Source organism: Salvelinus alpinus, chromosome 6 (genome assembly GCF_045679555.1).
Source record: "Salvelinus alpinus chromosome 6, SLU_Salpinus.1, whole genome shotgun sequence".
Taxonomy (NCBI): domain Eukaryota; kingdom Metazoa; phylum Chordata; class Actinopteri; order Salmoniformes; family Salmonidae; genus Salvelinus; species Salvelinus alpinus.
Genome location: NC_092091.1, coordinates 84,973,555 through 84,990,453, shown reverse-complemented (window position 1 = coordinate 84,990,453; position 16,899 = coordinate 84,973,555). Strand labels below are relative to the sequence as shown.

General features: G+C 45.2%; 1 protein-coding gene and 1 long non-coding RNA gene across 2 annotated transcripts in view; one reads left to right on the top strand and one right to left on the bottom strand.

Moving 5' to 3' along the window:
• Positions 1 to 16,899, bottom strand: part of LOC139577724 (CD5 antigen-like) — a 226,618-nt gene that overhangs the window by 56,737 nt on the left and 152,982 nt on the right. Inside the window, exon 2 of the mRNA XM_071404907.1 lies at positions 15,576 to 15,730. Coding sequence (XP_071261008.1) covers positions 15,576 to 15,645 — 70 coding nt within the window. The 5' untranslated portion in view covers positions 15,646 to 15,730. The remainder of the gene's footprint in view (positions 1 to 15,575; positions 15,731 to 16,899) is intronic.
• Positions 1 to 16,899, top strand: part of LOC139577767 (uncharacterized) — a 37,898-nt gene that overhangs the window by 19,258 nt on the left and 1,741 nt on the right. The window lies entirely within an intron of this gene.

Sequence of the window (16,899 nt, the reverse complement as noted above, 5' to 3'; positions counted from 1 at the left end):
AACATGACCCCACTATGGAAAGGTGAGTCTCTCAGGAACACGTACAGGTTGGTTTGATCTAGGACGCACTAACATGACCCCACTATGGAAAGGTGAGTCTCTCAGGAACACGTACAGGTTGTATTGATTTAGGACGCCCACAAGCTTTACAAGACTCGTCTGAAGGTCTCCTGGTACCAGTTTAACACATTTATGGAAGTATATATGGAGATAGTTTAGTGTAGAAAATAAGGGTTAAATACATGTAAAATATTAATATGAGTTTCCTGATCTTTTTCCCGCAAAATATAAAAATCCCAAGACTATTTGGCCCTAAACAGACATTACATGGTGACAGACTATCTGATAGAAAACTGGGGAAAAAATGTACAATATACAAATGAAGTGAGCCTTGCTATAGAGAAAGGATTGAAACAGGCAGAGAGAAGACAGGCTATGTGCCCACTGCCACAAAATGAGGTGGAAACTGAGCTGTACTTTCTAACCTCCTGCCAAACGTACAACGATATAAGAGACACTGTCACGTACCTGACCTGTTTTCCTTGTTTTTGTATGTGTTTAGTTGGTCAGGGCGTGAGTTGGGGTGGGCATTCTATGTTATGTGTTTCTATGTTGGGTTTAATGTGTTGCCTGATATGGTTCTCAATTAGAGGCAGGTGTTTGACGTTTCCTCTGATTGAGAACCATATTAAGGTTGGCTGTTCTCACTGTTTGTTTGTGGGTGATTGTTCCTGTGTCTGTGTCCGTTGCACCACACGGGACTGTTTCGTTTGTTCATTCGTTTGGCTAGTCTTTCCTGTTCGTGCGTTCTTCGTGTTATATTGTAAGTTCTCAAGTTCAGGTCTGTCTACGTCGTTTATTGTTTTGTAGTTTGTGTAAGAGTTTTCGTGTTTCGTCTTTCTGTAATAAATCATTATGTCTACATTCAACGCTGCGTTTTGGTCCGACCCTTACTCCTTCTCCTCATCCGAGGAATTAGACAGCCGTTACAGCCACATATTTCCCTCAGATTACAAGGACCCCAAAATAATTTGAAAACAAATATAATATTGACAAGCTCCCGTATCTGTTAGGTAAAATACCACAGTGTGCAATCATGTCAGCAGAATGTGTGACCTGTTGCGATGAGAACAGGGTAACCAGTGGAGAACAAACACCACAGTAAATACAACCTAGGACTAGATTTATCACTTTAGTTCATTTCCCTTGACATTCTACTTTTTGTACACACATCTCACACTCTCCTACAGACACCAGCTGGCTGAGAGGGCCCTAGTGGAGCCGGTTGGCTGAGAGGGCCCTAGTGGAGCCGGTTGGCTGAGAGGGCCCTAGTGTAGCCAGCTGGATGAGAGGGCCCTAGTGGAGCCGGTTGGCTGAGAGGGCCCTAGTGGAGCCGGCTGGTTGAGAGGGCCCTAGTGTAGCCAGCTGGTTGAGAGGGCCCTAGTGGAGCCGGCTGGTTGAGAGGGCACTAGTGGAGCCAGCTGGTTGAGAGGGCCCTAGTGTAGCCAGCTGGTTGAGAGGGCACTAGTGTAGCCAGCTGGTTGAGAGGGCACTAGTGGAACCAGCTGGTTGAGAGGGCACTAGTGGAGCCAGCTGGTTGAGAGGGCACTAGTGGAGACGGCTGGATGAGAGGGCACTAGTGTAACCAGCTGGTTGAGAGTGCCCTAGTGGTACCGGGGTACCGGTGCAGAGTCAATGTGCGGGTCACCGGTGTCAAGGTTATTGAGGTAATATGTACATGTAGGTAGAGTTATTAAAGTGACTATACATAGATAATAACAGAGAGTAGCAGCAGCGTAGGCGAAGGGGGGGACAATGCAAATAGTCTGGGTAGCCATTTGATTAGATGTTCAGGAGTCTTATGGCTTGGGTGTAGAAGATGTTTAGAAGCCTCTTGGACCTAGACTTGCCGTGTGGTAGCAGAGAGAACAGACTATGACTAGGGTGACAGGAGTCTTTGACCATTTTTATGGCCTTCCTCTGACACCGCCTGGTATAGAGGTCCTGGATGGCAGGAAGCTTGACCCAGTGATGTACTGGGCCGTACGCACTACCCTCTATAGTGTCATGCGGTCAGAGATCGATCAGTTGCCATACCAGGCAGTGATGCAAACCGTCAGGATGCTCTCGATGGTGCAGCTGTAGAACCTTTTGAGGATCTGAGGACCCATGCCAAATCTTTTCAGTCTCCTTTTGTCGTGCCTTCTTCACGACTGTCTTCGTGTGTTTGGACCATGTTAGGATGTTGGTGATGTGGACACCAAGGAACTTGAAGCTCTCAACCTGCTCCACTACAGCCCCGTTGATGAGAATGGGGGCGTGCTCGGTCCTCCTTTTCCTGTCTTTCACAATCATCTCCTTTGTCTTGATCACGTTGAGGGAGAAATTGTTGTCCTGGCACCACACGGCCAGGTCTCTGACCTCCTCCCTATAGGCTGTCACACTGTTGTCAGTGATCAGACCTACCACTGTTGTGTCATCGGCAAACTTAATGGTGTTGGAGTCATGCCTCGGGGTGCAGTCATGAGTGAACAGGGAGTACAGGAGGGGACTGAGCACACAGCCCCCTGTGTTGAGGATCAGCGTGGCGGATGTGTTGTTACCTAACCTTACCACCTGGTGGTGGCCCGTCAGGAAGTCAGAGGGGAGGGGACAGAGCCACAGGAAGTAGGAGGGGACAGAGCCACAGGAAGTAGGAGGGGACATAGTCACAGGAAGTTATACCAGAGGTAGGTAGACTACAGGTAGGGATTAGGATGCAGACAGAGTAACACTGATGGAGTGAGAGGTGGAAATGCATTATACCAGAGGTAGGTAGACTACAGGTAGGGATTAGGATGCAGACAGAGGATGATGATGTAGACCTATAGGTAAGAAGTTAATGTTGGGTTCGCTACAGAAGGCTATATCAAACCACTGATACAGTACTGGACTACTAGGGGGGAAATGGTTTTCCAAAAAGTAAAAAAAAAAAACATTTTTGTATTTTTCAGGATCAAGCCTACTTCCATCAGCTATGCTCTGTCCCCTTCCCTCCTCTCTCTCTCCTCTGCCCTCACCACCCCCTCCTCTCTCTCTCCTCTGCCCTCACCACCCCCTCCTCTCTCTCTCCTCTGCCCTCACCACCCCCTCCTCTCTCTCTCCTCTGCCCTCACCACCCCCTCTTTCCTCTCTCTCCTCTGCCCTCACCACCCCCTCCTCTCTCTCTCTCTCTGCCCTCACCACCCCCTCCTCTCTCTCTCCTCTGCCCTCACCACCCCCTCCTCTCTCTCTCCTCTGCCCTCACCACCCCCTCTTTCCTCTCTCTCCTCTGCCCTCACCACCCCCTCTTTCCTCTCTCTCCTCTGCCCTCACCACCCCCTCCTCTCTCTCTCCTCTGCCCTCCCCACTCCCTCTTTCCTCTCTCTCTCATTCTCTCTCTCTTCCTGACATATAGCATCAGGCCTGTTGAGCTTGACTCAGGTCACAGACCTCTGGCATCGACACTCCCCCCTTCTCCTGCTCTAACATTAGAGCAATATTAAATATTAAATATACTCTCACTCATTTACATAGGGACAGATACAATCAATCATTGACACACTGACTATACAACAGTCAGATGCATGACACCATCACATCTTAACTGACATTAGTGCCTGTCCCCAGATGGACAGTTAGGCTACAGTAAAGTACATTTACAGGTGATCACATCATTGTCCTGCTTTGAGACACATTTTTACTGTCTGCTTCCAGTTGCATGTTATTTTACTAGCCCTGAAAATTATGATATATCTTACAATATCAAAACATATCTCAGTTACTGTCACAAGTGTATATCAATATAACAGCCTCCTACCTGTGCTCCACAACAGGATGGTCAGTACCACTGCAGGTATCATATCTGTCTCTAACTGGGGCTCCACTGAGCGAAACAAGTCTACTGTCATGAAGAGAGGACTGAAGAGTTGAAAATACTGCTAGGCTATATGACTTCTATCTCTTTACTTCCTGACTTCTATGATGTCACAAACCTTTAAGCAGATAAGATCAGTTAAACCCACCAACCTACAGGAAACACTGACATTAGAAAAACTCCACAGGAAACTGCTGGCAGAGCAGCAAAGTTACACGTAGTGTGTCCTATAATATCACTTCTAACTTTCTACTACTACTTTCTACTACTCTTATAGAATATTGGCTTAATTTTCCAGCACCTCAATTTAAACAGTACCAGCACCCAAAATGAGTACTGATGAGGTCTCATGTTAGAGCAGGAGAAGGGGGGATGTGGTGTAGAAGCTAGAGGTCTGTTTCCCAAGTCAACTCAACAGGCCTGATGCTATATGTCAGGGTCAGGCTGGACTGGGACAAGAGAGGAACAGGTTACTGGTTATGATGACATCACTGGTGAGAAGTCAGTGATACAAATATATTCAGTTGGTTTAAATGTTTGTCTCTCTCTCCCTCCTCCCCTGTCTCCTTCTACCAACCCAGTCTGTGAGTAAGAACTATCTTGCTCTCGCTCCTCCTCCAGTTGCTCTCTTCCTCCCGCCTCCCCCCTCTTTGACAGATATGATGCTGCATGTCAGGTTCATTGTTGGGGTCAGGGTTGGGGTTGGGGTCAGGTCAGCCTACAGCTGTGTCTGTAAACAACGACCCTATATGGAAGTAAATGACTACAAACTACATTCAAGTCTTGAGTTTATTCAAGTAGAATAAGAAAAGAACAAAACAACATCAAGGTGTATCTGTTAGAAATCATCATAACATCACATCAACTCACAAGTATCACAGTAGGATAGAAATGAACACTTGGTAGAATATATAACTTAAACATCCATGGTGGTGACATTAACACTTTGTAACGGCTGTCTAATTCCTCCTCCTCGGATGAGGAGAAGGAGTAGGGATCGGACCAACACGCAGCGTTGTATGCAGACATAAAGAATTTATTTAAACACGACGAAAATACAAAGAACACTTGAATAGATTACAAAAACAACAAAACGACGTAGACAGACCTGAACTTGAGAACTTACAATATAACACGAAGAACGCACGAACAGGAACAGACGAACCAAACGAACGAACACGAAACAATCCCGTGTGGTGCGACAGACACAGACACAGGAACACAATCACCCACAAACAGCCTACCTTAATATGGTTCTCAATCAGAGGAAACGTCAAACACCTGCCCCTAATTGAGAACCATATCAGGCAACACATTTAACTCAACATAGAAACACATAACATAGAATGCCCACCTCAACTCACGCCCTGACCAACTAAACACATACAAAAACAAGGAAAACAGGTCAGGAACGTGACAGAACCCCCCCCCAAGGTGAGAACTCCGAGCGCACCACCTAAAGTCTAGGGGAGGGTCTGGATGGGCATCTGTCCACGGTGGCGGCTCCGGACGTGGTCCCCACCCCACCATAGTCAATCCCCGCTTCCGCAGCCTCCTCCAAATGGCCACCCTCCAAATTAACCCCACTGGATTAAGGGGCAGCAACGGACTAAGGGGCAGCACCGGACTAAGGGGCAGCACCGGACTGAGGGGCAACACCGGACTGAGGGGCAGCTCCGGAATGAGGGGCTGCTCATGGCTGGCTGGCGGCTCTGGCTGCTCATGGCTGGCGGGCGGCTCTGGCTGCTCATGGCTGGCGGGCGGCTCTGGCTGCTCATGGCTGGCGGGCGGCTCTGGCTGCTCATGGCTGGCGGGCGGCTCTGGCTGCTCATGGCTGGCGGGCGGCTCTGGCTGCTCATGGCTGGCGGGCGGCTCTGGCTGCTCATGGCTGGCGGGCGGCTCTGGCTGCTCATGGCTGGCGGGCGGCTCTGGCTGCTCCTGGCTGGCGGACGGCTCTGGCTGCTCCTGTCTGGCGGACGGCTCTGGCTGCTCCTGTCTGGCGGACGGCTCTGGCTGCTCCTGTCTGGCGGACGGCTCTGGCTGCTCCTGTCTGGCGGACGGCTCTGGCTGCTCCTGTCTGGCGGACGGCTCTGGCTGCTCCTGTCTGGCGGACGGCTCTGGCTGCTCCTGTCTGGCGGACGGCTCTGGCTGCTCCTGTCTGGCGGACGGCTCTGGCTGCTCCTGTCTGGCGGACGGCTCTGGCTGCTCCTGTCTGGCGGACGGCTCTGGCTGCTCCTGTCTGGCGGACGGCTCTGGCTGCTCCGGTCTGGCGGACGGCTCTGGCTGTTCCTGTCTGGCGGACGGCTCTGGCGGCTCCTGTCTGGCGGACGGCTCTGGCGGCTCCTGTCTGGCGGACGGCTCTGAAGGCTCAGGACAGACGGGCGGCTTTGAAGGCTCAGTACAGACGGGCGGCTTTGAAGGCTCAGTACAGACGGGCAGTTCAGGCGGCGCTTGGCAGACGGACAGCTCAGACGGCGTTGGGCAGACGGGCAGTTCAGGCGCCGCTGGGCAGACGGCAGACTCTGGCCGGCTGAGGCGCACTGTAGGCCCGGTGCGTGGTGCCGGAACTGGAGGTACCGGGCTAAGGACACGCACCTTCAGGCTAGTGCGGGGAGCAGCAACAGGACGCACAGGACTCTGGAGACGCACAGGAGGCTTGGTGCGTGGTGCCGGAACTGGTAGTACCGGGCTGAAGACACGCGCCATAGGGCTAGTGCGTGGAGGAGGAACAGGGCTCTGGAGACGCACAGGAAGCCTGGTGCGTGGAGTAAGCACTGGTGGTACTGGGCTGGGGCGGGGAGGTGGCGCCGGATATACCGGACCATGCAGGCGTACTGGCTCCCTTGAGCACTGAGCCTGCCCAACCTTACCTGGTTATATGCTCCCCGTAGCCCGACCAGTGCGGGGAGGTGGAATAACCCGCACTGGGCTATGTAGGCGAACCGGGGACACCATGCGTAAGGCTGGTGCCATGTGTGCCGGCCCGAGGAGACGCACTGGAGGCCAGATGCGTTGGGCCGGCTTCATGACATCCGGCTCAATACTCAATCTAGCCCTGCCAGTGCGGGGAGGTAGAATAACCCGCACCGGGCTATGCACACGTACAGGAGACACCGTGCGCTCTACCGCATAACACGGTGTCTGCCCGTACTCTCGCTCTCCACGGTAAGATCGGGAAGTTGGCGCAGGTCTCCTACCTAACTTCGCCACACTACCCTTTAGCCTCCCCCCCCCCCCCCCAAGTGGGCTTGACTAACAGGCTTCCTACCGCGTCGTCGTGCTGCCTCCATTCGCCGGTATCCCTCCTCACACTGCGCCAGAGAATCCCAGGCGGGCTCCGGCACTCTCCTTGGGTCGATCGCCCACCTGTCGATCTCCTCCCACGTAGTGTAGCCCAGATCCTTCTCCTGCTTCCGGGCTTCGCTCCTCAAAACGCCGCCTCTCTGCTTTCGCTGCCTCCAGCTCAGCTTTGGGGCGGCGATATTCTCCTCGCTGTGCCCATGGACCTTTACCGTCCAATATTTCCTCCCATGTCCAGAAATCCTGCGATCGCTGTTGCTTTCTCCCACGCCGCTTGGTCCTTGGTAGGTGGGTGATTCTGTAACGGCTGTCTAATTCCTCCTCCTCGGATGAGGAGAAGGAGTAGGGATCGGACCAACACGCAGCGTTGTATGCAGACATAAAGAATTTATTTAAACAAGACGAAAATACGAAGAACACTTGAATAGATTACAAAAACAACAAAACGACGTAGACAGACCTGAACTTGAGAACTTACAATATAACACAAAGAACGCACGAACAGGAACAGCCTAACCAAACGAATGAACATGAAACAGTCCCGTGTGGTGACACAGACACAGGAACAATCACCCACAAACAAACAGTGAGAACAGCCTACCTTAATATAGTTCTCAATCAGAGGAAACGTCAAACACCTGCCTCTAATTGAGAACCATATCAGGCAACAGATTTAACCCAACATAGAAACACATAACATAGAATGCCCACCCCAACTCACGCCCTGACCAACTAAACACATACAAAAACAAGGAAAACAGGTCAGGAACGTGACACACTTGGTAGAATATATAACTTAAACATCCATGGTGGTGACATTAACACTTGGTAGACTATATAACTTAAACAATCATGGTGGTGACATTGACACTTGGTAGACTATATAACTTAAACATCCATGGTGGTGACATTAACACTTGGTAGAATATATAACTTAAACATCCATGGTGGTGACATTAACACTTGGTAAACTATATAACTTAAACATCCATGGTGGTGACATTAACACTTGGTAGAATATATAACTTAAACATCCATGGTGGTGACATTAACACTTGGTAGAATATATAACTTAAACATCCATGGTGGTGACATTAACACTTGGTAGAATATATAACTTAAACATCCATGGTGGTGACATTAACACTTGGTAGAATATATAACTTAAACATCCATGGTGGTGACATTAACACTTGGTAGAATATATAACTTAAACATCCATGGTGGTGACATTAACACTTGGTAGAATATATAACTTAAACATCCATGGTGGTGACATTAACACTTGGTAGACTATATAACTTAAACATCCATGGTGGTAACATTAACACTTGGTAGAATATATAACTTAAACATCCATGGTGGTGACATTAACACTTGGTAGACTATATAACTTAAACATCCATGGTGGTGACATTAACACTTGGTAGAATATATAACTTAAACATCCATGGTGGTGACATTAAAACTTGGTAGAATATATAACTTAAACATCCATGGTGGTGACATTAACACTTGGTAGACTATATAACTTAAACATCCATGGTGGTGACATTAACACTTGGTAGAATATATAACTTAAACATCCATGGTGGTGACATTAACTCTTGGTAGATTATATAACTTAAACATCCATGGTGGTGACATTAACACTTGGTAGAATATATAACTTAAACATCCATGGTGGTGACATTAACACTTGGTAGAATATATAACTTAAACATCCATGGTGGTGATGTCGGGGCAGGTTCCTTGTTCCTTGTCAATCATTTGCTTATTGGTGAAATCAGTAATCAGACAACATCTTTAAGTAAATCAATCATTCATTTATTAATGCAATTGCAGACAGAAGTTGACAACGGGAACACAGCATGTATGTTTCAGAGTAAGTTCTGCAACCCAACTCAGGACACAGCTGATTATATAAATGTGATCACTCCCTAGTGGTATGATCACCTATGTCAATGTATGTGTGTATCAATAAGATGAGGTTACCTTATAAGACAACCTAGTACAGTAGCTTCTCTGAATTCATTAGCATTGTCCACTGTCACACAAGATCAACATGTCAAAACCAGACAGTGGTTACTTCTCTTTATCTAGTTTCGGTCTGACTCAGACCCAGCCTGCAAGCACACACTCACAACAGCCAGAGCTTAACCACAAAGACTAATATAGATGGCTTGTACAACGTATAGTGGCAGAGTTTAGACACATAGCAACAGTATCTATTATAAGGCCTGCAGCAAAACATATGAATCTTAAGGTCCCCTTAATCAATAATGGGGAGGGTCTTTGGGACCCACCCCCTACAGTGACATTAACCGATAAATCCATAATAATCGAAAATTTCAATAAGCATTTCCCAACAGCTGGCCATGCCATCCTCCCCGCTGCGGCGGGGGGGGGGGCCCGCCGCAGCTACTCGCCCAAGCCTCCCCAGCTTCTCCTTCACCCAAATCCAGATAGCAGATGTTCTGAAAGAGCTGCAAAACCTGGACCCGTACAAATCAGCTGGGCTAGACAATCTGGACCCTCTATTTCTAAAACTATCCGCCGCCATTGTTGCAACCCCTATTACTAGCCTGTTCAACCTCTCTTTCGTATCGTCCGAGATCCCTAAAGATTGGAAAGCTGCTGTGGTGATCCCCCTCTTCAAAGGGGGTGACACTCTAGACCCAAACTGTTACAGACCTATATCCATCCTGCCCTGCCTTTCTAAAGTCTTCGAAAGCCAAGTTAATAAACAGATCACTGACCATTTTGAATCCCACCGTACCTTCTCCACTGTGCAATCCGGTTTCCGAGCTGGTCAGGGTTGCACCTCAGCCACGCTCAAGGACATAAATGATATCATAACCGCCATCGATACAATACAGTACTGTGCAGCCGTCTTCATCGACCTGGCCAAGGCTTTCGACTCTGTCAATCACTGTATTCTTATCGGCAGACTCAATAGCCTTGGATTCTCTAACGACTGCCTCGCCTGGTTCACCAACTACTTTGCAGACAGAGTTCAGTGTGTCAAATCAGAGGGCATGTTGTCCGGACCTCTGGCAGTCTCTATGGGGGTACCACATGGTTCAATTCTCGGGCCGACTCTTTTCTCTGTATATATCAATGATGCCGCTCTTGCTGCTGGTGATTCTCTGATCCACTACGCAGATGATACAATTCTATACTTCTGGTCCTTCCTTGGACACTGTGATAACAAACCTCCAAACGAGCTTCAATGCCATACAACACTCCTTCTGTGGCCTCCAACTGCTCTTAAATGGTGACATTAACACTTGGTAGACTATATAACTTAAACATCCATGGTGGTGACATTAACACTTGGTAGACTATATAACTTAAACATCCATGGTGGTGACATTAACACTTGGTAGACTATATAACTTAAACATCCATGGTGGTGACATTAACACTTGGTAGACTATATAACTTAAACATCCATGGTGGTGACATTAACACTTGGTAGACTATATAACTTCTACATCCATGGTGGTGACATTAACACTTGGTAGACTATATAACTTAAACATCCATGGTGGTAACATTAACACTTGGTAGACTATATAACTTCTACATCCATGGTGGTGACATTAACACTTGGTAGAATATATAACTTAAACATCCATGGTGGTGACATTAACACTTGGTAGACTATATAACTTAAACATCCATGGTGGTGACATTAACACTTGGTAGACTATATAACTTAAACATCCATGGTGGTGACATTAACACTTGGTAGACTATATAACTTAAACATCCATGGTGGTGACATTAACACTTGGTAGACTATATAACTTAAACCTCCATGGTGGTGACATTAACACTTGGTAGAATATATAACTTAAACATCCATGGTGGTGACATTAACACTTGGTAGAATATATAACTTAAACATCCATGGTGGTGACATTAACACTTGGTAGACTATATAACTTAAACCTCCATGGTGGTGACATTGACACTTGGTAGACTATATAACTTAAACATCCATGGTGGTGACATTAACACTTGGTAGACTATATAACTTAAACATCCATGGTGGTGACATTAACACTTGGTAGACTATATAACTTAAACCTCCATGGTGGTGATGTCGGGGCAGGTTCCTTGTTCCTTGTCAATCATTTGCTTATTGGTGAAATCAGTAGTCAGACATTATCTTTAAGTAAATAAATCATTCATTTATTAATGCAGTTGCAGACAGAAGTTGACAACGGGAACACAGCATGTATGTTTCAGAGTAAGTTCTGCACCCCACCTAAGGGCACAGCTGATTATATACATGTGATCACTCCCTAGTGGTATGATCACCTACGTCAATGTGTGTGTGTATCATTAAGCTGAGGTTACCTTATAAGACAACCTAGTTCAGTAACATCTCTGAATTCATTAGCATTGTCCACTATCACACAAGATCAACATGTCAAAACCAGACAGTGGTTATTTCTCTTTATCTAGTTTCGGTCTGACTCAGACCCAGCCTGCAAGCACACACTCACAACAGCCAGGGCTTAACCACAAAGACTAATATAGATGCTTGTACAACGTATAGTGGCAGAGTTTAGACACATAGCAACAGTATCTGTTATAAGGCCTGCAGCAAAACATATGAATCTTAAAGTCCCTTAATTAACAATGGGGAGGGTCTTTGGGACCCACCCCCTACAGTGACATTAACACTTGGTAGACTATATAACTTAAACATCCATGGTGGTGACATTAACACTTGGTAGACTATATAACTTAAACATCCATGGTGGTGACATTAACACTTGGTAGACTATATAACTTAAACATCCATGGTGGTGACATTAACACTTGGTAGAATATATAACTTAAACATCCATGGTGGTGACATTAACACTTGGTAGACTATATAACTTAAACATCCATGGTGGTGACATTAACACTTGGTAGAATATATAACTTAAACATCCATGGTGGTGACATTAACACTTGGTAGAATATATAACTTAAACATCCATGGTGGTGACATTAACACTTGGTAGACTATATAACTTAAACATCCATGGTGGTGACATTAACACTTGGTAGAATATATAACTTAAACATCCATGGTGGTGACATTAACACTTGGTAGACTATATAACTTAAACATCCATGGTGGTGACATTAACACTTGGTAGACTATATAACTTAAACCTCCATGGTGGTGACATTAACACTTGGTAGAATATATAACTTAAACATCCATGGTGGTGACATTAACACTTGGTAGACTATATAACCTAAACATCCATGGTGGTGACATTAACACTTGGTAGAATATATAACTTAAACATCCATGGTGGTGACATTAACACTTGGTAGAATATATAACTTAAACATCCATGGTGGTGATGTCGGGGCAGGTTCCTTGTTCCTTGTCAATCATTTGCTTATTGGTGAAATCAGTAATCAGACAATATCTTTAAGTAAATCAATCATTCATTTATTAATGCAGTTGCAGACAGAAGTTGACAACGGGAACACAGCATGTATGTTTCAGAGTAAGTTCTGCACCCCACCTCAGGACACAGCTGATTATATACATGTGATCACTCTCTAGTGGTATGATCACCTACGTCAATGTATGTGTGTATCAATAAGCTGAGGTTACCTTATAAGACAACCTAGTACAGTAGCTTCTCTGAATTCATTAGCATTGTCCACTGTCACACAATATCAACATGTCAAAACCAGACAGTGGTTACTTCTCTTTATCTAGTTTCAGTCTGACTCAGACCCAGCCTGCAAGCACACACTCACAACAGCCAGGGCTTAACCACAAAGACTAATATAGATGCTTGTACAACGAAGAGTGGCAGAGTTTAGACACATAGCAACAGTATCTATTATAAGGCCTGCAGCAAAACATATGAATCTTAAAGTCCCTTAATTAACAATGGGGAGGGTCTCTGGAACCCACCCCCTACAGTGACATTAACACTTGGTAGACTATATAACTTAAACATCCATGGTGGTGACATTAACACTTGGTAGACTATATAACCTAAACATCCATGGTGGAGACATTAACACTTGGTAGAATATATAACTTAAACATCCATGGTGGTGACATTAACACTTGGTAGGCTATATAACTTAAACCTCCATGGTGGTGACATTGACACTTGGTAGACTATATAACTTAAACATCCATGGTGGTGACATTGACACTTGGTAGACTATATAACTTAAACATCCATGGTGGTGACATTAACACTTGGTAGACTATATAACTTAAACATCCATGGTGGTGACATTAACACTTGGTAGACTATATAACTTAAACATCCATGGTGGTGACATTAACACTTGGTAGAATATATAACTTAAACATCCATGGTGGTGACATTAACACTTGGTAGAATATATAACTTAAACATCCATGGTGGTGACATTAACACTTGGTAGAATATATAACTTAAACATCCATGGTGGTGACATTAACACTTGGTAGGCTATATACCTTAAACATCCATGGTGGTGACATTAACACTTGGTAGACTATATAACTTAAACATCCATGGTGGTGACATTAACACTTGGTAGACTATATAACTTAAACATCCATGGTGGTGACATTAACACTTGGTAGACTATATAACTTAAACATCCATGGTGGTGACATTAACACTTGGTAGGCTATATACCTTAAACATCCATGGTGGTGACATTAACACTTGGTAGAATATATAACTTAAACATCCATGGTGGTGACATTAACACTTGGTAGACTATATAACTTAAACATCCATGGTGGTGACATTAACACTTGGTAGACTATATAACTTAAACATCCATGGTGGTGATATTAACACTTGGTAGAATATATAACTTAAACATCCATGGTGGTGACATTAACACTTGGTAGACTATATAACTTAAACATATTGGTTGTTCCTGTTGGGTAGCAACTTCACCAGCTTGTTGTTGTTGTCATGGTTGTTCCTGTTGGGTAGCAACTTCACCAGCTTGTTGTTGTTGTTGTTGTCATGGTTGTTCCTGTTGGGTAGCAACTTCACCAGCTTGTTGTTGTTGTTGTTGTCAGGTTTGTTCCTGTTGGGTAGCAACTTCACCAGCTTGTTGTTGTTGTCATGGTTGTTCCTGTTGGGTAGCAACTTCACCAGCTTGTTGTTGTTGTCATGGTTGTTCCTGTTGGGTAGCAACTTCACCAGCTTGTTGTTGTTGTTGTTGTCAGGGTTGTTCCTGTTGGGTAGCAACTTCACCAGCTTGTTGTTGTTGTTGTCATGGTTGTTCCTGTTGGGTAGCAACTTCACCAGCTTGTTGTTGTTGTCAGGGTAGTTCCTGTTGGGTAGCAACTTCACCAGCTTGTTGTTGTTGTCATGGTTGTTCCTGTTGGGTAGCAACTTCACCAGCTTGTTGTTGTTGTTGTTGTCATGGTTGTTCCTGTTGGGTTGCAACTTCACCAGCTTGTTGTTGTTGTTGTTGTCAGGTTTGTTCCTGTTGGGTAGCAACTTCACCAGCTTGTTGTTGTTGTCATGGTTGTTCCTGTTGGGTAGCAACTTCACCAGCTTGTTGTTGTTGTCATGGTTGTTCCTGTTGGGTAGCAACTTCACCAGCTTGTTGTTGTTGTTGTTGTCAGGGTTGTTCCTGTTGGGTAGCAACTTCACCAGCTTGTTGTCGTTGTTGTCATGGTTGTTCCTGTTGGGTAGCAACTTCACCAGCTTGTTGTTGTTGTCAGGTTTGTTCCTGTTGGGTAGCAACTTCACCAGCTTTTTGTTGTTGTCATGGTTGTTCCTGTTGGGTAGCAACTTAACCAACTTGTTGTTGTTGTCATGGTTGTTCCTGTTGGATAGCAACTTCACCAGCTTGTTGTTGTTGTCAGGTTTGTTCCTGTTGGGTAGCAACTTCACCAGCTTGTTGTTGTTGTTGTCGTCATGGTTGTTCCTGTTGGGTAGCAACTTCACCAGCTTGTTGTTGTTGTCATGGTTGTTCCTGTTGGGTAGCAACTTCACCAGCTTGTTGTTGTTGTTGTTGTCAGGGTTGTTCCTGTTGGGTAGCAACTTCACCAACTTGTTGTTGTTGTCACGTCCTGACCTTAGTTCCTTATTATGTCTCTATTTTGGTTTGGTCAGGGCCTAAGTTAGGGTGGGCATACTATGTTTTTCATTCTATGTTTTGTTCTGTGTGTTGTATTTCTATGTGTTTGGCCTGGTATGGTTCCCAATCAGAGGCAGCTGTCAATTGTTATCTCTGATTGAGAACCATACTTAGGTAGCCTGTTCCCACCTGTGTTTGTGTTGTTTTCTGTTTTGTGTATTGCACCTTGCGGAACTGTTCGTCTGTTGTTTTTGTACAAGTGTTCATATTTATTAAACGTATTCTGAATACTTACCACGCTGCACCTTGGTCCTCTTCTCCTTATCCCGGCGACATTCGTTACAGTTGTTGTTTTTCTGAAGCATCTTGTGTGATGTAGGTCTTGAGGGTAGAGGGTGAGAGAAGATGGATTCTATTCATATGCTGTCCAGCTTCTGAGAACATATTGTGCTAGAATGGAGAGGAGATCAGTAAACAACAGAATATATGGTGCTAGAATGGAGAGGAGATCAGTAAACAACAGAACGTATGGTGCTAGAATGGAGAGGAGATCAGTAAACAACAGAACGTATGGTGCTAGAATGGAGAGGAGATCAGTAAACAACAGAATGTATGGTGCTAGAATGGAGAGGAGATCAGTAAACAACAGAACGTATGGTGCTAGAATGGAGAGGAGATCAGTAAACAACAGAATGTATGGTGCTAGAATGGAGAGGGGAGGAGGTCAATAAACAACAGAACGTATGGTGCTAGAATGGAGAGGAGATCAGTAAACAACAGAACGTATGGTGCTAGAATGGAGAGGAGATCAGTAAACAACAGAACGTATGGTGCTAGAATGGAGAGGAGATCAGTAAACAACATATTTCGATTCTCTTCACAACTAGACAGTACATTTGACTCATGTTGGTTCCATGAAGAACCCTCTGTTAAATGGAACCCAAAAGGGTTCTACCTGGAACTAAAAGGGTTCTTCAAAGGGTTCTCCTATGGGGACAGTGGAAGAATCCTTCTAGGTTCTAGATAGCACCTTTTATTTAAGAGTGTAGGCCTATATTCAAATTCCCGAGCTGCCCCTGAACAAGGCAGTTAACCCACTGTTCCTAGACCGTCATTGAAAATTTGAATTTGTTCTTAACTGACTTGCCTTGTTAAATAAAGGTTAAAACATAAATAAAACAACTAGACAGTTAAATTACATTTGACCTTAAAGTAAAATTGTATAATGTATATACTTACCTATATAGACACACTTCCCATGGTTTGACAGTAAAAAACTAGCTACAAAGACTATTTTCCTGACTGTCTCTACTGATGGCCTCTAACAGCAGAATAAAATCAGTGGGATATTTAACCAGCACTGAAACAGAGTAGGTTGCTAGTTGACTATGTGTTGGAAATTGTTTCAATGCTGCCGTCTACAGATCTAATGTATTGTAATACCACATGTACCAATACAGTAGAATTGACAGGGACACTGTGTAATGATACAATGACCCTCCATCCAATGTTCTGCTGCTGTTGTGCAACATTGTGACACCACTGACATGTTTACAGGTTGCCATGCCGACGAAAGAGAAGGTGTTTTCATTCTGTAATAAGGCCTTCAATTCAGTCTG